Source organism: Podarcis melisellensis, assembly GCF_964234715.1.
Source record: "Podarcis melisellensis genome assembly, chromosome: 16".
In the NCBI taxonomy this organism is placed as follows: domain Eukaryota; kingdom Metazoa; phylum Chordata; class Lepidosauria; order Squamata; family Lacertidae; genus Podarcis; species Podarcis melisellensis.
In genome coordinates this window covers 8892841-8918778 of record NC_138533.1, presented here as the reverse complement: position 1 = coordinate 8918778, position 25938 = coordinate 8892841, and the positions used below count along the sequence as shown (strand labels likewise).

At 48.7% G+C, this 25938-nt stretch overlaps 1 protein-coding gene across 1 annotated transcript; it reads right to left on the bottom strand.

Moving 5' to 3' along the window:
• Window positions 1-37: 37 nt before the first annotated feature.
• Window positions 38-23132, bottom strand: IL6R (interleukin 6 receptor). Its single transcript, XM_081891662.1, has 10 exons — window positions 22922-23132; window positions 15623-15874; window positions 14535-14658; window positions 12379-12554; window positions 9890-10050; window positions 8896-9043; window positions 5855-5898; window positions 3580-3652; window positions 2951-3047; window positions 38-1565 (listed from the first exon to the last, which is right to left on the bottom strand). The coding sequence occupies exons 1-10, from the start codon at window positions 23097-23099 to the stop codon at window positions 1346-1348; spliced, it is 1473 nt and encodes a 490-aa protein (XP_081747788.1). The 5' UTR covers window positions 23100-23132; the 3' UTR covers window positions 38-1345.
• Between the last annotated feature and the right edge of the window lie 2806 nt (window positions 23133-25938).

The following is a 25938-nucleotide window of genomic DNA, read 5'->3' as shown; positions in this document are numbered from 1 at the left end:
CCCCTTGCTTTCGAAAAGCCAAATCTCTGTTGCCATGTTTCTTCCTGCGCAAGACCAGTGGAACAGCCTTGTGCATCGCACCCATGACTCAGGGACCGCACACATGCTTTCTGTGATGGAGGAAGTTTGCTCTTGTGCTCAGGTCCTGTTTGGGGCTCCCCATTGGCACAGTTGGCTGACCTTTGACAGAACAGTATGCTGGACTTGGCCTTGGGGGAGCTCCTGTTGTTCAGTCCGAAGCCTTTCCCATGGTAGGGCGGTGAGAAGAACAATTCTGGGACCGAAAGTCTGGCTCAGCTAAAAGGCAGTTTTGCACCCGCTCTTTCCAATACATCATAGGACTCAGACTGCACCGGCCCAGCCATAAGGTAGGGTTAGCTGGCTGCCTTGGGGGTGAGTTTCCTGGGGGGCAGGAAGCAGCACCAAATCCCCAGAGGACTACCTGTCTTCTGCCCCCTTCAACCAGGAAAGAGTTGCCAGACAGATCAGTTCCTTGGCGTGAAATCAGGGAAGACACGAAACGGCACCTTCTCCCGTGGCTCAGCTTTGCATACAAAAGCCCCCTGGCCCAGTCCTTTGCTTCCCTAGGCTGGGAGAGACTCCCTGTCTGAAACCCTGGAGAGCTGCTGCCAGCCAGTGTAGACAATACTGAGCTAGATGGAGCAACAGTCTGGCTCGCCAGAAGGCACCGTTCCTTTGAACCAGGTCGCAAAATGTCCTGGCCCAGCCCTGGAATCTGGCCTGGATGCCCTTCCTTGGCATGTAGAAAAGGGCCAACGATTGCTCAAAGTGGTACCCAAAACCACTTCTTCCATCATCTGCCGCTTCGGGGATGACAGCTCCTCCGACGGCAGACCTCCCCGACTTCATGAATCCAGGAGGACAGACACTTCCTGGAAAGAACTTTCAAAATGTAGGGACAATTTGTTGTCGGTGCCTCCAGCCGTTTTATCTGCCAGCCACAGTGGGCTGGAAGAAACCTTGCGGCTGTGCGCATCCCCATCACAGAACCCGGGCAGGGACTTGGCATATCTGCAACCACCATCTTCGGTTTCAAGGACACCTGAGCTCTTCCTGATGAGCGGCGAACAAAATCCTGAATGTGGAGCATCTTCTGAGCGGCTTGACTCCGGACGGAGGAGCAGACACCTTTCCTAGATCTCAGTAGCGTGGGCCTTGACGTCAGCGCTACTTGATGCTGGTACGACCCGAGGGACTCTCAACGATGTCCCAGGCGCCTTGGCTGTGTTCCTGAATCTCCACATCCTTCAGGGTACGTACGGTGCCCACATGCGGGGACATTGCAGCACCCAATAACCTCCCTAAAGCCGACGTCTGTCGGCTACTACGGCATCAGGAAATAGTCCGCGTTTGAAACATCGTAGGGGCTGTTCTCTGGGATGCTCGGGGTGTCAACAGAGCTCTCGCTGAAGGGCGAAGCCGGAGGGGAGAGAAGAGGAGATGAACTCAGAGGAGGCTCAGGAGCCATGAGGGTCAGGGAGTGTGGTGGGGCAGTGCTGGATTTCTCTTCTCCACAAGGTGACATCCCCCATTTTTTCTTGTACCTGAAACAACAAAAAATGGCAGGTTTTGAGATCACGTTTCTACCATCACATGCACGGGAAGCAGTGAGGACCGCCCACTTGGATGGCTTTAAATGCATTTATACACCCTTAAGAAGGGACGCGGGTGGCGCTGTGGGTTAAACCACAGAGCCTAGGACTTGCCAATCAGAAGGTCGGGGTTCGAATCCCCGTGACGGGGTGAGCTCCCGTTGCTCGGTCCCTGCTCCTACCCACCTAGCAGTTCGAAAACACGTCAAAGTGCAAGTAGATAAATAGGTAGCACTCTGGCGGGAAGGTAAACGGCATTTCCGTGCGCTGCTCTGGTTCGCCACATGCTGGCCACATGACCCGGAAGCTGTACGCCAGCTTTCTTGGCCAATAAAGCGAGATGAGCGCTGCAACCCCAGAGTCGGCCACGATTGGATCTAATGGTTAGGGATCCTTCACACCCTTAAGATACCAGTGACTTCCCTTCTTCTCTTTCCATGGTTCATTTTTGCATAACATAAATCTTTTACATAAACTAAACCATTCAGTATTCCACTGATTATGGCATCCATCAAAACTCATTTACACTGTTGAATTTATCTTAATGCTGCCAACGTTTTCAAGTCTACACAATTCCCCCCCCCCATATATTCAATAAACGTTTTCCAATCGTCTTTAAACCTATGTTCTTCTTGTTCTCTTATTCTATATGTCAAGTCCGCAAGCGGCGCATATTCCATCAGTTTAAGTTGCCATTCTTCTTTGGTTGGGACCTCGCTCGTTTTCCATTTGGGGGCTAACAAAACACGGGCTGTAGTTGTGGCAGACATAAACAACCTTTTTTGACACCTGGGAACTTCAGTCTGAATTATTCCCAACAGAAAGGACATTGGTTGGGGGGTTTTTTGGGGGGGGAGTAGTAGTAATAGTAATAATAATAATAATAATTTTTATTTATACCCCGCCCTCCCCGGCCAAGACCGGGCTCACATAGACTACAAGATTAACCCCACTCAGTGGACCAGAATGTGGTCTAACCCCCCCCCCCATTTAAATCCATATCAATGAAAAGTAAAGAACTAATTCTGAAACTCACCTACAAGTGGTACCTAACACCAAGGAAATTAGTGCTAATACGCCCAGGAACCTCACCAAAATGCTGGAGAGGGTGCACCTCCATAGGCACCTACCTCCACATGTGGTGGGAATGCCCCAAAATCCAAGTATTCTGGACAACAGCCATACGAGAAATATGTAAAATAACTAAGCAGGTATTAGAAATCACCCCAGAACTGGCCCTACTAAACATCTTCCAAGACCAAGGTTTCGTGAATTCACCGCTCCCAGTAATCAACATCCCCCCCCCCAACTCCCAAAAATTAGGTGGTCTTCCTCACCGGAGAATGACTCCAACGACCAAGATGCCAACAATTCCAGTCACGCTTACAGCCATGATGAGGAACAAGTACAGAGGCGTAGAGGCAGCATTTTCCACTAGAAGGGACAAACAATCAGGGAACACAGTTAGGTCAGGCCAGCCTCTTCATTTCCCACAATGCCTCCAGCTTTGCACCTCTCTGGGGCAAAGGCAGGGACCCTCAAGTCCAGGGTCCGAATGCGGCTCTCCCATCTGGCCCTTGGCCAGGTTGCCTAGCAGGGAATTCGGCCCTCAGTCCAAAAGAGCCTGCTGTGGGGCATTATGGGAAATCAAAATGGAATCGAATTTGCATTTGTGCCCCATCTTTTCCTCTAAGGAGTTCAATGTGGCATCCATGACTCTCCCCCTCTTCCTTTAATCCTCACAACAACCCTGTGAGGTAGGCTAAGCTGAGAGACAGTGTCTGGCCCAAGGTGACCCACAAATAGGGAGCACGGCTATCGCCTGCCATCACCACTAGGGAAGCCTACCTGCCAAAGATCCTTGCTCCCATCACCCCCAGGCGATGTCCCCGTATTTTTTGCAGCCCTTCGCATGTACAAAAAGCCACCTTTGTACAAGTGAGGCCACGAAAGGTGGCGCACTTACCTGTCGGCTTACTCATGACGACAGGGAGCTCAGAAGTGCACTTGGGCTTAACGGTGCTGGCAAAAGGATCAACCTGCAAGAGAGAGCAAAAAAGAAAAGGGATGTGAAATATACTTGGATTTCATGCTCTTTATTCAGCTCATAGTGGTGAGGAAGGATGGAAGTACCCCCAGAATGTCTGCTTTATATACATTATTTACACAATGGGTCCCACGTGATTGGCTAATTCCGGGATTCACCTGTAGGCCAATCAGGTTGCGGATTCACTTCCACCTGGAGCTGGATTGGGTGGCTCCTGTGGACTAATCAGACTGCTGCATTCTGGACCATGTTGTTCTAGGACCAATCAGACTGCTGCATTCTGAATCCTATTGTTCTAGGACCAATCAGACTGCTCCATTTTGGATCCTATTGTTCTAGGACCAATCAGACTGCTGTATTCTGAATCCTATTGTTCTAGGACCAATCAGACTGCTCCATTTTGGATCCTATTGTTCTAGGACCAATCAGACTTCTGCATTCTGAATCCTATTGTTCTAGGACCAATCAGACTGCTGCATTCTGAATCCTATTGTTCTAGGACCAATCAGACTGCTGCCTTTTGATCCTATTCAACTCAGTACATAACAGGCTGAGTGCAGCCAACTCTGAATAGTTGTATCTCTCCATTTAGACAAGGAACCCTCAGTGGTCAAAAAGAGGAAGCAGGGTTTATTAGAGGCCAGCGTCTCGGAAACAGGGGCTGTACCTGCTGAGAGGGGCAGCTGGAGCCTATGAATTTTGCTAGCGGAGCTGTTTTGAATGCTTGTGGCGGGCTTGGATGGGTTTTTGACCTTTTAAAAATTCATTCTCTCAGAATATTTTAGTTGGTGTGGAGGCTACAGATTTCCTGAGTCATGTAATAAACAAAAATCTGCCCTTATTCCCTTATGCGGGGCACAAGAGCCCTGATAGAGTCCTTTGTAGGTTCTCCATCGGTCGGAGAAAATAACAGAGGCCAACCAGAGAATACTGAGAAGCAAAGCAGCTAGTAAGCCTGATCTTTATTGATCTGTTGCAACAGGGTGCTCCCCTCAAACACAGGAAAGGAGGAGGACCCCGAACAAAGGCGTGCCCACCCTTATATAGACATTTTAAATTGCCCACCCTGGAGTCCAAGACCACCCCCAGAAACATCATACATACATCACAGAAGGGGTGTAGCTCAAGACAAGATCACCCCCCAGATACATCATACCTACATCACAGAAAGGGCGGTCTACAACAAAAATCTGAGTGCGCTGTTTATCTCCTGTCTGGCAGATTACCCGTTAATGGTCACTTGATTGGATACCCTGGGGAGGCTGGCCAGATTTTTGTTTATTACAGTCAGAAGGGTGTCTTCATGAAGAGGATTGGGTTCTGGCTGCATCATCATCATTATTATTATTATTATTATTATTATTATTATTATTATTATTATTCACCACCTTCTAAAGCTCCGTCTCAAGGAGATTTGCACATAAGAAAATAAGAAAGCGTTAACAACACGAAAACAACCAAGATATTTAAAACAGCGCCAAAAATCTAACAAGCGGACACTTGTGGCCAAGACCCATTCATCCAACTGGGAAAGCCTGTTTAGAGCCAGTGGGGTGGTAGTGGAAGCAGGGTCAGACTAGGACCTGGGTTCAAATCCTGCCCCTTGGCTATGAAGCTCACTGGGAGACCTTGGGTCAGTAGGCCCCCTTGAGCTCCTTTGAGGAAAAGGTGGGATATAGAATACATAAAATAAATTGCAGCCCTAGAAGGGGAATAGTGTGTGGGTTTCCTAACAACTCTCTGCACCCCTAATGAACTACAGTTCCCAGAATTCTCTGGGTGGAAGCCATAACTTCTTCAAGTGGTGTGGTACTGCTACAGGGCCTAACTTTGGAAAACTGAGAAACCAAAACGAACAGATTATCCATTCTCCACCCACCCTTGACTCCGCTGACTGGGGTAGGTGAGAGCTCCTGGTCCACCCACATCTGGAGGGCCACACCTGAACTTCAATGACAGGTGGGTAGATTTGGGTTGAAATTTAGGGAAAACACATTGATGGTAAGTGACCTATAAGTCCCCTCCCTCCAATGTTAAGATTTTATGAGCCGCCCCCAACAGACAGTGGAAGCGCAGGAACTCTTCTCTTGTTTTTGAAACTACATGGGAGACTGGAGCGGGGTATATATGGACCGCTTGCTGGGACTCTGGAGCCACCACCCAGAAGGCCCTGCTTCTCATGGAAATTACTTACCTCTGAGGGGACCAGCGTGGTTTCTGAGTCGCGGTCCTTGGTTTCTGAAATGCCAAGGAGAAAAAGAAGGGATTGAATAAAAAATATATCTGGGGGCGAGGCACGGAGAGAGAGAGAGAGAGAGAGAGAGAGAGAGAGAGAGAGAGAGAGAGAGAGAGAGAGAGAGAGAGAGAGAGATGCTTTGTTGCTTTGTTGGGCTGCTGGGACAAAAATCTATTTTGAAGCTAGACCCACACGTCCATCTCCTCAGAGCCTAGGCATCAGTGACTCAGGCTTCTGTATGTATTCTGCTCACCCCATATATATATATATACCGTATTTTTTGCTCTATAAGACTCACTTTCTCCCTCCTAAAAAGTAAGGGGAAATGTGTGTGCGTCTTATGGAGCAAATGCAGACTGCGCAGCTATCCCAGAAGCCAGAACAGCAAGAGGGATTACTGCTTTCGCTGCGCAGCGATCCCTCTTGTTGTTCTGGCTTCTGAGATTCAGAATATTTTTTTTCTTGTTTTCCTCCTCCAAAAATTAGGTGCGCCTTATGGTCTGGTGTATCTTATAGAGCGAAAAATACGGTATATATTTTACAAGAGTACCACTTTGCAGGTCCAAAATACATTTCCTTCAACTCCTCAGGAACGACAGCCAGCTTCCACACAACTGATATTAGGGGTCGGGTGGTTTTCGTGCCAAAAAGCAAAGCTGGGGCACCTGTGCGCCACCCCCTAGATACCCTTGGACTCCAACTCCCACCAGAACAACCTGCCAGAATGGCCAATGCTCCGGGGATGATGGGAACCAGAGTCCCAGCAATATCTGGAGGGCCGCAGGTTCCCCAGCCCTATCCTAGATGCATGTCCCAACCAATCAGGGATTCACATGTTAAATGCACTTGCAGAGGCGTCAAGCAGGGAAGCGGAGCCCGTGACCCTCCAAACAGACTCCAACTTCCATTAGACCATTGTTTCTTCTAGCTTAGTATTTTCTACACTGACCCGCAGTGGCTCTTTGGGGCTTTGGCATGCAAAGCTGATGTTCTGCGGCTGAGTTAGAGAACAGTTAGGAGGCCTAAAGGCTACAGCTGAGCCAGCTCTGACCTAGCTAACCCCTCATTCTGCTCCTTGGCAGGTTGCAAAATGGCAGCCCTTGTGGCAGTGGCGTAGCGTGGGGGGTGCAGGGGGGGCCAGCCGCACCGGGCGCAACATCTGGGGGTTAGGGTTAGGGGCGCAAATCCACGGGTTAGGGGGCACAAATTACTTGCCTTGCCCCGGGTGCTGACAACCCACGCTACGCCACTGCCTTGTGGCATGCCACATCACAGAAAGCAGTCAGGTACAACATTTCCTGTTTGCCCAGAGTAGACACACAGGGGGATGTTACTCAAGCCAGGAGGACTTCCTGCCACACCTGTTTGGAGCATCTTTCCCCTGCGTGTGACCAGGTAGATGGGCATGACCCTGGGAGACCCTATAAAGGCCTAGTCATGCAGCCATCTTCCCTTCTCCTTTCGCCTTTCCGCCTCGTTCCGTCTTGATGTTTTTGCTGTCCTCTAGCTCTCAGCCAGCAGCACATGGGCTCAATCCCATATGGTTAATGGCATTTTACCATTGTACTGTGGAGAGTGCATTAACTTATGGTCTCTGTGTGTGGTTTGGGAGCTGCATGGCCAGGAAAAAAAATGCAGTCCAGGGTTGTAAAGACTGCAGAGAGAATAATTGGGTGCACTCTTCCCACCTTCGATCAAATCTATGCTGTCAGGTGCCATAAGAAAGCTGCAGAGATAGCGCAGGATAGTATGCACCCCAGAAATATCTCTTTCAGCTTCTGCCTTCTGGAAGAAGGTACAGGGTTATAAAGACCAGGACTAGCCACCTGAGAAACAGTTTCTACCCAAATGCAATTCCGGTTCTAAACGCAGTATAAGGAGTCTCTATAGTATATTGTGGGGACACGGGTGGCGCTGTGGGTTAAACCACAGAGCCTAAGACTTGCCAATCAGAAGGTCGGCGGTTCAAATCCCCGCGACGGGGTGAGCTCCTGTTGCTCGGTCCCTGCTCCTGCCCACTTAGCAGTTCAAAAGCACACCAGTGCAAGTAGATAAATAGGTAGCGCTCTGGCGGGAAGGTAAACGGCGTTTCCGGGCGCTGCTCTGGTTCGCCAGAAGTGGCTTAGTCATGCTGGCCACATGACCCGGAAGCTGTACGCCGGCTCCCTCGGCCAGTAAAGCGAGATGAGCGCCGCAGCCCCAGAGTCGGCCACGACTGGACCTAATGGTCAGGGGTCCCTTTACCTTTATAGTATATTGTATTTTAAAATGGGGTTTCAGAGTTTTTAGGGGGTTTTGAATGTCTTATGTAGATTTTTCAATTTCATTGTTCTGTATGGGACAATGACAATAAAGATATCATATCGTATCGGGATGAGCCCACACCCTCTTCTTCAACTACAAGCTAAAGCCTGCCTTCAGGATCATACTGTGAACTGAATGTAAGTAAACTTCCTGTTTTTCTTAATAGAAGACTGTTGCGTCTTTATTCTTTTAAGAGGGAACAAAGGGGATTTACCAGGAACAGATCCAATCTGGACAAGCCAGACTGGATTGCTTAACTCAAGAGATTCAAACAAATCTACCAACTAGTTTCCTGCAATATACAGGGGAGTATACTCTGCTACCAGCTCACTAGCGTGAGTGAGGGAAAACAAATACTTAATCAATACAGTGGTATCTCTGGTTGCGAACAGGATCTGTTCCAAAGGCCTGTTCGCAACCTGAAAAGAACGCAACCTGCGTCTGCGCACGTGCGGGTGGCAATTTGCCGCTTCTGCGCATGCGCGTGGCGTCGTTTTGCGTGTCTGCGCATGCACAAGTGGCAAAACCCGGAAGTAACCCATTCCATTACTTCCGGGTCGCCGCTGGACGCAACCTGAAAACGCGCAACCTGAAGCAAACGTAACATGAGGTATGACTGTATATCCTCTCCTACTATCCACAACATTCCATATAAGGAAGGGCACGGGAGGGGCAACGGAAAGGGCACTGCCAACCTGTCCAGGGCACTCCAAAGCTCTCCCGGCTCCATTCGCTCCAGATTCCTTGGTTGAATTCTTCCCGGGCCCGCACCTGGATGACATGGCGGACACCTGGCATCACGTCAGAGATGGTGTAGGAAGTGTATTCATCCTGAAGGTGAATCTGTAGCCCAGAGAAAGGGAAAGGGGCACAGCTCAGTGGCCTGGCATGCAAAAGGTCCCAGATTTAATCTGCGGCAGCACCGCCAGGTGAGTCTGTGAAAGACGTCTTTCCTGAAACCCGGGAGAGCTGCTGCCAGTCCGTGCAGGCAGTGCTGAGCTAGGTGGACCCAGAATCTGATTCGGTATCAGGCAGCTTCCTGCGAAAGCCAGATCTTCAATATGGTACCATGAGGACTGGAAACTTGGTATGTAGGGGAAGGACCAGAGCTCAGTTGTACAGCAGATGGGCTGCATGCAACAGGCCCAAGCATCTCGAGGGAGAGCTGCAGATGGTTCTTCAAACCCTGGGGATTTGCCACTGCAAATCAGCATAGCCTAGTGGAGAACCTGTGGCCTTCCAGTTGCCACAACTCCCATCATCTCTAACCAGTGGCCTGGTTGGCTGGGGCTGATGGGAATTGTAGTCTGACAGCATCTGAAGGGCCACAGGTTCCCCAGCATTGCTCCATTAAAGTGCATTAAATATGTGTTCCCTGATTGGTTGGGATATGTGTCCAGGACAGGGATGGGGAGCCTGCGACCCTCCAGATGTCGCTGGACTACAAATCCAATCACCCTGATCATTGGCCGTGCTGGCTGGGGATGATGGGAACTGTAGTCCCAACAACGCCTAGCGGACCACAGGTTTCCCCGCCTCTGGTCTAACGAAAGATGCAGCCAAGAGGCACACAGGAAATAAGGTGGGGACGCCCATTATTTCTGCGTGCCGAAATCGAGCATTGCCACTTGTACAGGTTCAGGGAATGCCTGCCCTCTCCTCACCCCAAAATCAAAAGTAAGGGCAGACCTTGTTGTATGCTGTTGAGGCTTCCACCCGGTAGCGGATCTCGAACTGCAGGCGGAAGAAGGAGGAACCCCAAGAGGGGGGTTTGCGCCAGGTCACAAACAGTTTGCGGGGGTGCAGCTCCACGTTCCTCACCTCCACGTTGACTGGTGGGTCTGGCTTCACTGTGGGGGGGGGGGCGGGGGAGATCAGCCAGAAAGGTTAAAAAAAACTGATACTACCCTTGCTGGTACCTTTCCCAGGAAAATCAGAGGCTCACTATGTCAGGTTCCTATAGGAAGACCGGACAAATGCTAGAACATTAGCAAAGTTTTTATCGGTGGTTGCAAGAACAAATAATCCCTATATTCTGAAGAAAATGCTTGTTTCACCTGGAGGTAGGCTGTATGAATTGTATATTGCTTTGTAATGATTTGTTGGGTCTCTGGAGCGTAATAAAGATTGATGATGAGGTTTTAAAAAGGAGAAAGGAAAGTCCCTCTCTCTCTCTCCCTCTCTCTTTCTCCACTGTTTTCTGCAACATGTCATCGATGCAATATTGGAGCATTTGTGCTGGATTCATGCTGGACCGGAGTATCAAAAGAGAACCAAACTCCTTTTCCCACAGACAACACATTCACAATTAGAAAAACGAGACTTGGTTCAGCCACATCTTGACTACTGCAGCATAGCTTTCTGTCTTTGATTTCTTTTCCCATTCCTTCTATTGTACATAACATAACTGGTGTATGTGCACAGACATGCATATATTTTTTTAACTAAATGGCCAATGGTATGTTTTGATCAACATCATATGAAGATGGGGTGGTAAAAACAAACTGGTCTGTGAAAATGCCCCATTCCTCCATGGCATGCTCCTCTAACTTTTATCTTTGTATTCCAGTAAGTTATTTTGCTCTCGTTGTTGAAAAGCAAAAACCTTGCATACCTTATTTGATTGGATAATTTCAATGTTTTTCTTTTATCGTTGTACAAACAAGGACGATTTTATAACTTTTTTGTACGTAGCTGTTACATGCAGAGCAAATAGGGGTAAATTACTCTAAAGTAATTTAAGTAGGGGTAAATTACTCTAAACAAAAATTTGATCTTGGATAGTTTTCCCTTCAAGTAAAGCGTCTTGTTGTTTAAATAAACTTCTCGTTTAAAATAAAAACAAAACCTTTCCTGAATCTCCCAACCTTCAGCTTCATTAAAAAGGTAAAGGGACCTCTGACCGTTAGGTCCGGTCACGGACAACTCTGGGGTTGCGGCGCTCATCTTGCTTTATTGGCCGATGGGGCTGGTGTACAGCTTCCGGGTCATGTGGCCAGCATGACTAAGCTGTTTCTGGCGAACCAGAACAGTGCATGGAAATGCCATTTGCCTTCCCACCAGAGTGGTACCTATTTATCTACTTTAACTTGATGTGCTTTCGAACTGCTAGGTGGGCAGGACCAGGGACCGAGCAATAGGAGCTCACCCTGTCGCGGGGATTCGAACCGCCGACCTTCTGATCAGCAAGCCCTAGGCTCTGTGGTTTAACCCACAGCGCCACCCGCATCCCTCAGCTTCATTAGATGCTCACAAATTCAGATGTTATGAGTGAGAAAAACCTCTCTCTGTCGACCATCCCAGGAAGGAAGATGATAAGAGTTCACGGTCGCTTCCCAGCCGTGTTAAACCATTCACGGCACATGAGGGGAATGTCCATGGGCTCGGGAAGGATTCCGGGGGCCAAATGGAGAGGTCTGGGGGGCCGCAGACTGATGCTACCCCAGTCCTGATTCTACACTTTATAGAATTATGAATTGTGGAGTTGGAAAGCACCAATTTTTGCCCCATGTGGGGCTCTAAAGCACAGCCCTGAAATTAAGAGTCTCATGCATCCAGGAATATTTGGGAGAATTTGCAAGCAGCAAAAATCTGCAGGGAGGAGAGTCGGGCACAGGCAGATTCATTCTAGCTCCAGCACAACATCATAGCTGTCAACCGTCCCTTATTTGGCGGGAAAGTCCCTTATCCCAGCGCCGTGTCCCGCTGCTGTCCCTTATTGATGATGTCCCTTAAATTTCCCGGGTTTCAAAGGAAGCAGCTCCTCTCCCTCCCTCCCTGCCGGCCAGGGAGGAGGGAGGCTCCAACTGTGTTGCTTGGCTGCGTTGCTCACCCAATAAGGAGTCTAAGAACGACTGGGGGGTGGAGCTTGCATGCCTTGTGCCGATCAAATGCTCCATTGCCTGGGGACTCGCCTTTGCTCAGCGCTTCCCAGCGGAGAGGTGACGGTGGTTTTCCTTGCTGCATCCCCTTTGCCGGGTTGCTGCGCTGTGGGAACCACCGCTTGAGGCTTTGTTTGGCTGCTGGTTGACTAAAATCCCTTATTTTGGCTGCTGATCCCTTATTTTCGAGGCTGCTGGTCCCTTATTTTCAAATCTGTAAATTGACAGCTATGCACAACATGTGCCCTGACGCATGCGGTACCGGCCCCGATTCAGAGTAAAGGTGCTGCTACTCACACAGATTTTCGGTGCTGATGAAAGTGTGGCTGCTCAGGGATCCCGCCAGGTTGAAGATGCAGACGGACACCTTCAAGATGTGCACGTCGTCAGCGATTCCTTCGATGCGGCAAGAGAACTTCCGGGACTTGGCGTAATAGCGGCAGGGCTGCTCGACGCGGTTCACCCCGACGAAACTAGGGGACACGGGGGGGAAGTGTGATAGGAATTTTGAGGTCTTAGATATATGGCAATGTTCATAACTGCATGTACATAGATCAGCACAGGAAGACCGACCTGAAGCCATTTTGATTCCTAAACTGAGCAAATGTTTTCTACGCAGGGTCAAAGTGGAAAAGCCTCCCCATTGTCTTTTCCTTCACAAATCCTGTCTTAAGGGTATGTCTGTGTTTGAATAGGGTGTGAGCCTGTGACCTGGCCCAGGAACTAAGTATTTATCGCTGCAAAAGAATGGCCAGGCTCCCCAGGGTATCCAATCAAGTAACCTGCCAGACAGGAGATAAACAACAACAGGAGAAAACAATATTGAAATTTCTGTTTTAGACCGCCTTTTCTGTGATGTAGGTGTGATGTATCTGAGGGGTGGTCTTAGGTTGCACCCCTTCTGTGATGTATGTATGATGTTTCTGGGGGTGGTCTTGATCTACAAGGTGGCAATTTCAAAAGTCTTTATAAGGCCTTGCACAGCATTTTTCTGGGTCCCTCCTCTCTCCTGCGGATGAGGGGAGTACCCTGTTGCAACAGATCAGTAAAGATCAAGCTTACTAGCTGCTTTGCTTCTCAATATTCTCTGGTAGGTCTCTGTTATTTTCTCCTACCAATAGGGAACCTATGTAAGGACTCTATATGGGCTCTTGGATATCCCATAAGGGAAAAGGGCATTTTTTATTTACAACAAAAGAACACGGAATGGTCAGCCGGAGGAAGGGAAGACATTGGATCTCACAGCGATCGAGCATAGCTACAGCGCATGACAGCGGCCAATGAGCAGACCCTGCCTTGAAATTAACGGGTGCGCTGACAGAAGGCCGGTTGATTTCAACGGATCTTCTCTGCGGGTGATCAAGGCTGGTATGCACTGTGCATTTAAAGAACGTGTGTGTGTGTGTTTTCTATTCATCTTGCACTTAACAGCAGACCCACCTAATCTGCACTTCCCAAAACAATGTACCAATTGAAACACAGCCATGCTTTTGAAACTTGCTCTTCTCCAAATTTGGCAACGGGAACAAAAAAACCACATATACTGTACTTCAATAAGGCATGGGTAAAAATGCGCACACTGGCGAAATCGTCATGCATAATTGTACCATTCCTTTGTGCGCTCAAAAATAAAATAAAATGTGCCTATTAAGGAAAATTACATACTGTGTAATTTCACTATACTGTGCATATTAATCGCCTTCTGAGCTACCGTCTCAAGGAGATTCACACATCAGGTAAATTAAAAATAGTTAAAAGCACAAAACAACTGATGCATTTCAAACTGATACATTTCAAACAAGACGGAGACCCTAATAAACGGACCCTTGTGATTCAAGACCCGTTGATCTAGCAGGGAAAGCCTAACAGAACAAAAATGTTCTGACTCTCCTTCCCTGAAGATTCACAGTGATCAATAACTTAGTCAGTAGAGCATGAGACTTTTAATTTCAGGGTTGTGGGTTCAATTGGATACCCCATAAGGAAAAAGGAGCAGTTTTTTCCTTTTAACAAATTCTATGATTCTAACTTCTAGGTGATAGATAAGGCAGTCTGTGGCGATCACACAGGGTCTCCGGACGTTTCACCGTCTATTGATCCCTGTGCCACCACTTTATTTCTCGCTGCCACCACCCAGGCCCTACCTGGTACAATACGAGTCCAGTCAGGGTTAAAATGGAACATAAACTTCTGTTTATTTATTGCAGTTTAACAAGTGTGTGATATCACAGTCTCTCTGGTGATATCTAGTAGGGTAAATTAGCACTGGAATACGGAAGAATTCCCACCAGGATTTACTTTATCAGCGCACACTGATGTGGAAATATAGAAATGCGAACTCAAGATCGGGGTGGGAATGACAGGGTGGCCCATTGCTAACCCAACAACCCCGACATCCCTCATATCCCTCATTTAAACCCCACAGTTTAAATGTTTTCCCAGCCTCCACTCACTTTTTCTGCACCCACATCCTGGCTTTGGTGTGGGTGGACATCCCACGAGGCGTCTTCCACTCGCAGAAAATGTCCTTGGCTAAGCTCTTTCGGAAACAGGTGAAGTTTGGCGCCTCTGGCGGTTCTGAAAAGGGGGAAGAGACTGTTTACGTGGGGGCAGGATACACAGCCTTCCGCATATGCTCAGGAACTCCGGTACTGGCTAGTTAGTTCAGTTTAACAAAGTTCACCGGATTCCCTCTGTATATGCAAAGGTCTGGCTTGTTTCGTTCCACATTTCACTTGCATGCGCCACCTTCTCAAAGCTAAAACCATGCGCAAGGCTGCTTACCCTACGGGATTTATTTTTTATTTTTACAAAATTACAAAAGCATTCCTAAAGAACAAACCAACCATCAAAAAGTGTGCAACCCAACAATTTGCACATGAATCACAGTAAGATCCAAGATAAAGATATGGAACAAAGTGTATCAATAAAAGGAAAAAACAACGGTCAACAACGTTCTCCCTCGGGAGGCTGTAGACTTCTTCGTCAGAGATTTTTTAAGTAGAGGTTGGGCAGCCACCCATCATGGATGCTTTAGTCACACGGGGTGGGTCTAGATGACCCTCAAGGTCCCTTCCGATTCTACAATTTTATGATTCTATAATACCCCAGTCCAAGAGTCTGTTCAGCAGCCTCAGCTTCTGTAGCTGGAGGCAGTCAGGGTCCCAATTTGTCTATATAGAAGCTTTATTCTCTATAATGATGAAACCCACAGGTAGAGAACACTTTTATTTTTAATAATAATAATAATAATAATAATAATAATAATAATAAAAATAATAATAACCTGCCCACCCAACGGTTGCCCTAGCCATTCTGGACAGCTTCCAACAAATATAAAAGCATAATTTATTTGTTTATAGATGGAGAGGCTTGGGGGACCACATTGGGCCTGAGACCCCCCTGCCCTGGCTCAGGCCCTGAGAAATCAATTCCAAGGAAGAGGGAGGGCAGTAAATGACCCAACCGGGCGACAACAAAACCCAGGCAGAGGTGCGGCTGAGCAAAAAGGGCCCTAACCCTCTCGAAGCGTCTCCCTCACCTTCTACCATCAGGCGCAGGGAGCAAAGGAGGCGGTGGCTGTCGGTGTAGCAAGCGTAGCGGCCAGAGTCACTGAAATATACCGACGGCAGGAAGAGGCTGGGTCCGGATATCACCTGCCTGCCGGTGGACGCGCTCAGGTTCCTTCCATTGAACGTCCAGTGCACCTGAGTGATGTTCTCTAGCTCCCCCTCCAGGCAGGGCAGGGTAACGTTCATCCCGGGCTGAACCAGAATCGTATTGGGAGACACAGCTGGGGGCGGAAATAATGAGGAAAGAAGAGAGAAAAATGGTCGTCAGGTTATTTCCTCAGAGATGTTTATCCTCTCTTCCCTGAGCTGAACCAAATAGAGTAATACCTCGGGTTACATACGCTTCAGGTTACGCGTTTTCGGGTTATGGGCCGCCGAAACCCGGAAGTACTGGAACGGCTTACTTCCGGGTTTCGGTGGCCGCGCATATGCAGAAGCGCTAAATCGCACTTTGCGCATGTGCAGAAGTGCCGAATCACAAGCTGCGCATGCGCAGACGCACTGCTGTGGGTTGCGAATGCTGCGTGCTGCAAACGTGCATCCCACACGGATCACGTTCTCAACCCGAGCGTCCACTGTATACAGAAATCATAGAATTGTAGGGCTAGAAGGGACCCTGAGGATGGTCTAGTTCATGAATATGCAGCTGTCCCACACAGCAATGGAGAACCGGGCGCATCGAAAGAAGAATGGCAGACGAAATTAATGGACTATGCAGAATTGGGCAAAATGACAGGAAGGATTCGAAACCTGCTGGACCAGAGATTTACAGAAGACTGGAAGAAGTATATGAATTACTTGAAGAGCAACTGTAGTCAACAAATTATGCTAGTAGGACTACAAGAAGTAGAAAAAGATAGAGATGTTGGTTATGAGTTTGAAATGTCATAGGGAAAATAAGAAATGCAGACTAAGAGATTAGACTGGAAAATTTTCAGACAGGACTGATGGAAGTCCAAAAATTGAATAAGATGTAAAAGTATGTTTAATTACTGTTGAAAACAGTATGTTAAAAAACTAATAAAAATTAATATTAAAAAAAAAAACCGAGTGGGGAAAGTGTTGTTGCGCTCATTTCCTGTTTACATCTGTAGGCATCAGGTTGGCCACCGTGAGAACAGGACGCGGGCCTCGGATGGGCTGCTGGCCTGATCCTGCAAGCTCTTCTTCCTATTTCTAAGCTGGAGAAAGGGGCACAGCTAGCAGGCAGCTGCCATCATGAAGCAGAAGCTGTCCCAGGAGGATATGCTGCAACATTTTGTTGCAAACCCCACTTTCCCACACAGTTACATAAACAGGCCAGGCAGATTCATTCATTCTGGCTGGTTGGTAACCTGTTTGTGTGTCGGGGGGGAGGGGGGGCACAGTCACCTCTGCACTGCTTTGCCCACCCAGTAAATATTGACAAAAGCTACCTTCACCTTTCCAGGAGTGGTTTCCTAGCAACAGGAAAGGACACGCAGTGCGGGGAAATGCACCCCCCCACCTTGCTCTATGGGGCCCCTCCAGTGGCGAAATCCACCACTTAGCACGAGTGGTACCCAGGTTGCATCAGAGAGCCTCATCCACAGCATACAGTCCAAGCATATTTCATGCACATAGCTTCCCCAAAGGGATTTTGGGAAATGTAGTTTACTCTGCATATACAGGACACGGGTGACGCTGTGGGTTAAACCACAGAGCCTAGAACTTGCCAATCAGAAGGTCGGCGGTTCAAATCCCCACGACGGGGTGAGCTCCCGTTCCTCGGTCCCTGCTCCTGCCCACCTAGCAGTTCGAAAACACGTCAAAGTGCAAGTAGATAAATAGGTACCACTCCAGCAGGAAGGTAAACGGCGTTTCCGTGCACTGCTCTGGTTCGTCAGAAGCGGCTTAGTCATGCTGGGCACATGACCCGGAAGCTGTACGCTGGCTCTCTCGGCCGATAAAGCGAGATGAGCGTCGCAACCCCAGAGTCGGTCATGACTGGACCTAATGGTCAGGGGTCCCTTTACCTTTAGTTAACTCCATATAGTTAAAGCCCAGTAATGATGTATGGAAGTGAGAGCTGGACCATAAAGAAGGCTGGTCGCCAAAGAATTGATGCTCTTGGATTATGGTGCTGGAGGAGACTCTTGAGAGTCCCATGGACGGTAAGAAGATCAAACCTATCCATTCTGAAGGAAATCAGCCCTGAGTGCTCACTGGAAGGACAGATCCCAAAGCTGAGACTCCAATACTTTGGCCACCTCATGAGAAGAGAAGACTCCCTGGAAAAGACCCTGTTGTTGGGAAAGATGGAGGGCACAAGGAGAAGCGGATGACAGAGGACGAGATGGTGGGACAGTGTTCTCGAAGCTACCAGCATCAGGTTTGACCAAACTGCGGGAGGCAGTGGAAGACAGGAGTGCCTGGCATGCTCTGGTCCAGGGGGTCACGAAGAGTCGGACACCACTAAACGACTAAACAACAACAAAGTTTACTCTGCACAGAGCTACACTTCCCAGCCCATTAACAGACTATCGCTGGAAGAATTGCAGCAGCTGCCAATCAGCAATTGAAGTAAGTTCTACAGTAGATGCCGGTCTTGGCGGATAAAGCTCGGAACAAGGATACCTGAAATATTGTCTAATGTTGTTGTTGCCATATGTGACTGAATCACTGAAGGCAGTTATGTGAGAGAAAGAGCAGCCTGGATTAATAATAATAATGATTTATTATTTGTACCCCGCCCATCTGGCTGGGTCTACCCAGCCACTCTGGGCAGCTTCCAACAAAGATTGAAAATACATTAAAATGTCAAACATTAAAAACTTCCCTGAACAGGTCTGCCTTCAGATGTCTCCTAAATGTCAGGTAGTTGTTTACTCTTTGTCATCTGATGGGAGGGCGTTCCACAGGGCAGGTGCCACTACCAAGAAGGCCCTCTGCCTGGTTCCCTGTAACTTGGCTTCTCACAATGAGGGAACCGCCAGAAGGCCCTCGGCGCTGGACCTCAGTGTCCAGGCAGAACGATGGGGGTGGAGACGCTCCTTCAGGTATACTGGAGCCTCCTAACAAATGACAGCTCTCAGGATTCTTCGGGGACGGCCGGGGGTGGTGGTGGAGAACCATGCCTGCTTAAAGCGGTATGATACTGCTTTAAATGTATAGTGCAGACAGGCCTCTCCTCTCGGTCGGAGGCCTGCAGGTTTCTTGCCCTTTCTTGCAGTCTCTCCTCCCGTTGCTCCTGAGCTGAATTAATCTGCTTTTTGGGAACCTGGCTGCGCTGTCGGGGGGGGGGGGGGAGTGATTAGCATCTTGGGGGAAAGGTCATTGGGGGGTGTATCTATCTCTGAGCGAGCAACACGGCCCGCACTCCCTCCGCCTTTCCTTGCTGCGTTGCCGAAACCCGGGACGCAACGAAATGTCAACAGCCCAAAGCAAACAGTCCGTTCACCTCCCTGGGCTGGCCTCTTGGCCCTTCCTGGTCCACTGCCAAGAACAGTCGGTGCTCAGCCACGGAAAGATCACGGTGTTCTGCTAATCCGGGAGCTTTCGTCGCATGGATTTGGGGAGGAGGGACACGGTGCCCACAACCGGGCTTAGGCCCAGACTAACTGAAAGACCGTATCCTCTCATACAGACGTGCCAGGGCTCTGAGATCTTCAGGAAAGCCCTTCTCTCAGTTCCATCAGCCACACAGTCCCAAAAGGTGGGGATGTAGGACAGGGCCTTCTCAGTGGCTGCCCCCAAACTGTGGAACTCAGTTTTCCTCGGGAAGCTAGACTGGTTCCCTCCTTGCTGTTTGCCTGCCAGCAAGCAAATGCTGTTTTATTCCACTAAAGGTAAAGGTAAAGGGACCCCTGACCATTAGGTCCAGTCGTGGCCGACTCTGGGGTTGTGGCGCTCATCTTGCTTTACTGGCCGAGGGAGCCGGCGTACAGCTTCTGGGTCATGTGGCCAATATGACTAAGCCACTTCTGGCGAACCAGAGCAGCGCACGGAAACACCGTTTACCTTCCTACCTATTTATCTACTTGCACTTTGAGGTGCTTTCGAACTGCTAGGTTGGCAGGAGCAGGGACCGAGCAACGGGAGCTCACCCCGTCGTGGGGATTCGACCCGCCGACCTTCTGATCGGCAAGCCCTAGGCTCTGTGGTTTAACCCACAGCGCCACTCACGTCCCTTTATTCCAGTAGGGCTCGTGAATGTGCTTTTAACAGTCTTTTAAAAAGATTTGGGGTTTTTAAAAAATATATTGCTTTAATTTTATGATTACTCTTTGATGATGATCTTTTATATGTTTGTAGCTTTTTCATTTTTTACCTGTGTTGTTTTTCATTTTCCTAAGCCACCTTGAGCCCCAGTCTGGGGGAAAGGCTGTGTATAAATAAATATCAGCTGGATAGCTCAGTTGGCTAGAGAGTGGTGCGGATAATGCCAAGGTTGCAGGTTCAATCTGTGTAAGGGACAACTGCCTTGCAGAGGGCTGGACTAGATGTCCCTCAGTGTCCCTTCCAACTTTATGATTCTATGATGATCAATATCAAACAGGTGTGGGGAGGCTCTGGCCCTCCAGATGTGCCTAAACTACGACTCCCATCATCCCCTGCTATTACCAATGTTGGCCTTCTTTTAAAGCAAAGGCCTTTTTTTAAAAAAAGAAAAAGGTTTTAAAGTTGTGCTGAACTGTTTGGACACCTCTTCTTATTTTAATAGATTTTGTTTTATTTCGTTTTAATTCTGTTACGGCTTAATTCTTTTTAAACGAACCTCTTCTACATGTTTTTATCCCTGTTGTTTTTAATTTGTGTAAGCGGCCTCGAGTCCCGGGACTGGGAAGGATGTGAATAAATATAACAGCAGCAGAAGCTGCACGGTTTTCACAGTATGATTTGGGGCTTGATCCTGGCATATTAGCTACAGAAAGACAACACAACTGCGGTTTCGTTATCAAGAGGAGCCACACAGAAAGATTTTTTTTTAAAAAAAAGGTTTCTAAATCGAGACTCCTGCCTTCTTCCTGCTGTTGGTTTTCTTTCTTCAGAACTTAAAAGATCTGGTTTGCATGCAGGAGGTCTTGGGTTCGAATACCGACACCTCCAGGTAGTATTAGGGAAAGACTTCTAAAACCCTAGAGATCTGCTACCAATGTAGACAGAGAGAGATGGACCTGTGATTTGATCATTTTTTTAAAAAAATGGTTCATATCAATATAATAATGAGAATAAATAATAATAAATAATTCTCAAGTGCAGCAGGTCTGAACACATGTCATCTCTGGAAGCAGAGAAGGTCACTTTCCATTGACGACTGGAATATGGATGAGTCAGTTAAACTGGCAAATGTAATTAGTGCTGGAGAAAGTTGTTCAGCTGTCTGAACGGCTTAGGAGTCAGAAAACCCGTTGCTGGTTCTGCAGCAAATTGTCCTGAGATCCACCAGTTTCTGCCTGTCCTTAATGTAGTTTCATTGTTCTATAGATAAGTCAGGCAAGGTGGCGTACAACACACATCTCCCCCAAGAAAAGAACCTGGAGAACTGTAGTTTTAAGGCGCTGGGAACTGTAGGATTGTCAGAGGCAATCTACGGCTCCCGGGCTTCTGCAGGGAATGCTATGTGGTTTAGATATTTGGTGCGCCCGCAACCACAGAGAAGATAGCCCTTATCTTCCTCTATCCTGCTGCAACCACCATTCGGAGCGGCGCGATCATTCAAGAATCTCAAACCACTTCTCCCCTCCAGCCTATTCTCACAGACCGAAAACTCAGAGGTGTGTGGTCTTCCCAAAGGTGATCCCCGGACCCCATTCCGCTCTCAAGCGCTAACCACTAGGCGCCACATCTGTGCCACCGCCTCCATCCAGACCCCTAAACGCCAGCCCCTTCCCCAAGGCGCAACGACAAGTTATAGGAAGAAAAAGAAAATAGAGAACCAACAATTCAGTTTCTCCAAACTTTTGAGGGGTGGGTGCACACACAATTTGCCAGATTAAATGTGCCAAACTGAAATTGCGGAAGCTTCACCGTTCCATTCACTGCCTTATTATCCCAATAAATGCCCACCGACAGAAAGCCCATTTGAAGGAGCGTGGTGTAGTGGTTAGAGCAGCGATGGGGAGAAAAACCTGGGGGCACCTTCCATATATACCCAGGCTGCAACTCAACTCGTGTAAGAAATCAATATTTGAGCCTGGCAGCGTCTGAACTTTCTAACTCCCTGCCTATTGATGTTACCCGTTTGTTTTACTCTTTTCGGCACCTGCTATGAACATTTTTGTTTTAGTCAAGCCTGTCTAGAAACGCAGAACGTTGATGCACAAGTTTGAATCTGCTTTTTAGCTTATCGTTGGTTTTAACAATTTGTTGAATATTTTTGGATTTTTGGCTCTTTTTAACTGGCTGTTCTTAAGATGAAACATCACCCAAGGGTAAAATTGTCCTGAGGCACTTCCTTAAAAATTTCATTCTGTCAGCTTAGCCTGCGTACGTCCTTGCTGTGAGGGTCAAACGATGGAAGAAGGAACAGAGAGATCGATCATAATAAATTTAATTAAGTTCATCCTGACAAGGCAGACAATCTCTTGCTCTTAAGAAGAAACATACCCCCCAGTTAGCGTTTCCCTAACACGCCATTTTCTCTCAGCCTAACCTACCTACAGGGTTCTTGTGAGGATTAAATGAAAGGATAAATAAATCTAATAAATAAATTTAATACATTTCCTCCTTACAGGGCAGGCACCTCTTCTTCGAAACATGCCCCCAGGGTAAAAAAAAAAAAAGGGAGATCCCCCTAATTTTTCATTCTCTAAGACTAACCTACCTCACAGGGTTGTTGTGAGGATTAACCGAAAGGAGAAATAAATCTAATAAATAAATTTAATACATTTCCTCCTTACAGGAGGAACTGTTTGAAACGTGCCCCCAGGATAAAAAAGGGAGACCCCCCTAATTTTTCATTCTCTCAGCCTATCCTACCTCACAGGGTTGTTAATAGGATCAAACGAAGGAAAACATAGAAAAAAAGCTTTAAAAATTCATCTTTACAGGGCAGGCACCTCTCGTTCGAAAGATGCCTCCACGATTTATTTTTAAAGGAGATTTCCCTTTATTTTTTTCCCCTTCTCTCTCAGCCTAACCTACCCTGTGAGGCTCAAAGGGGACAGATCGCAGGGCGCAATCGTTGCAAGAAGCGCATTTTTGCAGGGCAAAGGAATGGGGGTCTGGCTCGTTTCCACAGCATCGCGCAAATATTTAAGCCGTGCCAACCAGCCATGCAATGGGCGAAACAATTCTCTTTTTCTCACCCGGCTTCGGGCACAGCTGCTCCTGGTCCACCAAGCCGCTTGCAGCCGCGACCAGCTGCGCCACCCAGGAGACCCCGAGCAGCCACATGGTGCCAGGCAGGTGCCAGCTGCTGCCGCCCCCCCGGCTTCTTCCAGCCAGACCCCGCGGGCTGCCGTGCCACCTTCGCCTTGGCACCATCCTCGCTCAAGCAGCGAAGCCTTTGAGGAACTGTCCCGAGGGGAGGCTGCTGCTGCTGCCTGCCTGGCAGGGTTGCTCTGGTTGGTTGTGCAAGCCGGGGCGGGGAGGTGGGTTGTGCAATGGGGTGGAGCTGAAAGGGGAAGCAGGGCTGGGGGGGGGGGCAGAGTGACAGCTATGGGGTGGGGAAGAACCCTCCGCAAGAGAGGCCGCCCCAAACCCCTTGGCTCAGCGTTTTCTTTTTTAACTTCTGTTTTTAAATTTGAAAGGAGAGGCGCTAGATCTCATGGAGGAAATCTGGGAAAGACCTCCTGCCGCCCAGAACCATAGAATTGCAGGGTTTGAAAGAAGGGCCGTCTAGTCCAGGAGTCAGCAAACTTTTTCAGCAGGGGGCCGGTCCACTGTTCCTCAGACCCTGTGGGGGGCCAGACTATATTTGAAAGGAGAGGCGCTAGATCTCATGGAGGAAATCTGGGAAAGACCCTGCTGCCCAGAACCATAGAATTGCAGAGCTAGAAAGAAGGGCCGTCTAGTCCAGGGGTCAGCAAACTTCTTCAGCAGGGGGCCGGTCCACGGTCCCTCAGACCTTGTGGGGGGCCGGACTATATTTTGAAAATAATATATAAATGAACGAATTCCTATGCCCCACAAATAACCAAGAGGGATGCAGGTGGCGCTGTGGGTTAAACCACAGAGCCTAGGGCTTGTCGATAAGAAGGTCAGCAGTTCGAATCCCCACAACGGGGTGAGCTCCCGTTGCTCGGTCCCTGCTCCTGCCAACCTAGTAGTTCAAAAGCATGTCAAAGTGCAAGTAGATAAATAGGTACCGCTCCAGCAGGAAGGTAAACGGCGTTTCCGTGCGCTGCTCTGGTTCGCCAGAAGCGGCTTAGTCCTGCTGGCCACATGACCCGGAAGCTGTATGCCGGCTCCCTCAGCCAATAAAGCGACATGAGCGCCGCAACCCGAGTCGGCCACAACTGGACCTAACGGTTAGGGATCCCTTTACCTTTATAAATAACCCAGAGATGCGTTTTAAATAAAAGCACACCTTCTACTCACGTAAAAACACCAGGCAGGCCCCACAAATAACCCAGAGATGCATTTTAAATAAAAGGACATATTCTTCTCTTGTAAACGCCACTAGCCAGACCATCCGCAGGCTATATTTAGAAGGCGATTGGGCCGGATCCGGCCCCTGGGCCTTAGTTTGCCTACCCATGGTCTAGTCCAAACCCCTGCAAGGCAGAGAATCTTTCACTCAATATAGGGCGTTCAAACCCTGAGATTTTAAGAGCTTCCTGCCTGCTTTATTAACTGAACTCGACCCACCTAGAAGAGGGCAGCTGCATATAATAAAACTGAGCTGCCTGCTTTCCGAAGGCGCAGGTTTGCCCTATGTGAAGCCTCCTTGGGCAGTGGCAGTGTACCTCCACACAGGCTTATTGGCTGGGAGTGGAAGTGCAAGGGGTATTTGCAACTGTGATGCTGCTCGAAACAGTCGCGGCTCCCCCTCCCCAGAGAATCCTGGGAATTGTAGTTTATTAAGGGTGCGGAGAGTTGCTAAAGGTAAAGGGACCCCTGACCACTAGTTCCAGTCGTGACTGGCTCTAGGGTTGCGGCACTCATCTCGCTTTACTGGCCGAGGAAGCCGGCGTACAGCTTCTGGGTCATGTAGCCAGCATGACTAAGCTGCTTCTGGCGAACCAGAGCAGCGCACAGAAACACTGTTTACCTCCCCACTGGAGTGGTACCTATTTATCTACTTGCACTTTGATGTGCTTTCGAACTGCTAGGTTGGCAGGAGCAGGGACCGAGAAACGGGAGTTCACCCCATTGCGGGGATTCGAACCGCCGACCTTCTGATCGGCAAGTCCTAGGCTCTGTGGTTTAACCCACAGCGCCACCCGCATTAGGAGACCCCTATTCCCCCTCACAGAGCTACAATTCCCAGAAGCGAGCAGGTGTGCCAACTTGAATAAAATATTGGGCAGGGCTGGTAAAATGGAGAGGGAGAACTAAGAACACTCTGCTAACCCAGAACTAGTGCTTCAGATTAAGAAATTTGCTTCAGGATGAGAACAGAAATTGGGCTCCGGGGGTGCGGTGGCAGCAGGAGGTCCCATTAGCTAAAGTGGTGCTTCAGGTTAAGAATAGTTTCAGGTTATGTACGGACCTCCGGAACGAATTAAGTACTTAACCTGAGATACCACTGTATAAACTTGGCCTGATCCTGGCGGGGGTTTCCCTTGCGCTTCTCCCTCCTCCTCTTGAGTAGCCCAACATGCAGGAACAGTGCGGTAATAAATCTCCAACCTACTTTGCTGCCACGAGATGGGAGGGTGGGCGAGAGCTGGCAAAGAAGCCTACCCCCAGTTGAAATCTTAAAATCGCAATGTCCAGATTCGATGGTTCTTCAGGGTTTCCGTCAGTGTGTGGGTCTGCTTGGGACATAGGTGCCAGCTCCCTGGGTGCCCAAACACCCACAAAATTCCCCACGAAGGTGCCTGGCACCCACAAAATTTGGTACCAGGGCCATGCACATCACATTGCACCCAGAGCAGGCCTGGAGAACCTCCGGCCCCCCAAAGCTCTCCACCCGGCCCTCAGGACTCTCCTGAGGCCTCCACCACCCAGCAACTCACTCTCCTTCTGGGTTTCTGGCTGAAATGTGCCCTTGACAGCATTTAGCAAAAACCATTGACTGCCAAATGAACCCCCCACCAGTTTATGCCAACAGCCAGTCGAAGGAGTGACCGCCTGAGATTTGGGGCAGATGTGCCTTTTGCCCCCTTTTCTGGACTTCCTGTCATTTAAGCAACAAACACAAAAAGACACGACGATA

Excerpts from the sequence above, each read along its gene's own strand:
- IL6R (XM_081891662.1), bottom strand. The coding sequence starts at position 23,099 with ATGGTGCCAAGGCGAAGGTGGCACGGCAGCCCGCGGGGTCTGGCTGGA. Across the intron at positions 15,875-22,921 it reads GCAGCTGTGCCCGAAGCCGG|CTGTGTCTCCCAATACGATT; the intron begins GTGAGAAAAAGA and ends TTCCGCCCCCAG. Across the intron at positions 3,048-3,579 it reads CGTCATGAGTAAGCCGACAG|TGGAAAATGCTGCCTCTACG; the intron begins GTAAGTGCGCCA and ends TGTCCCTTCTAG.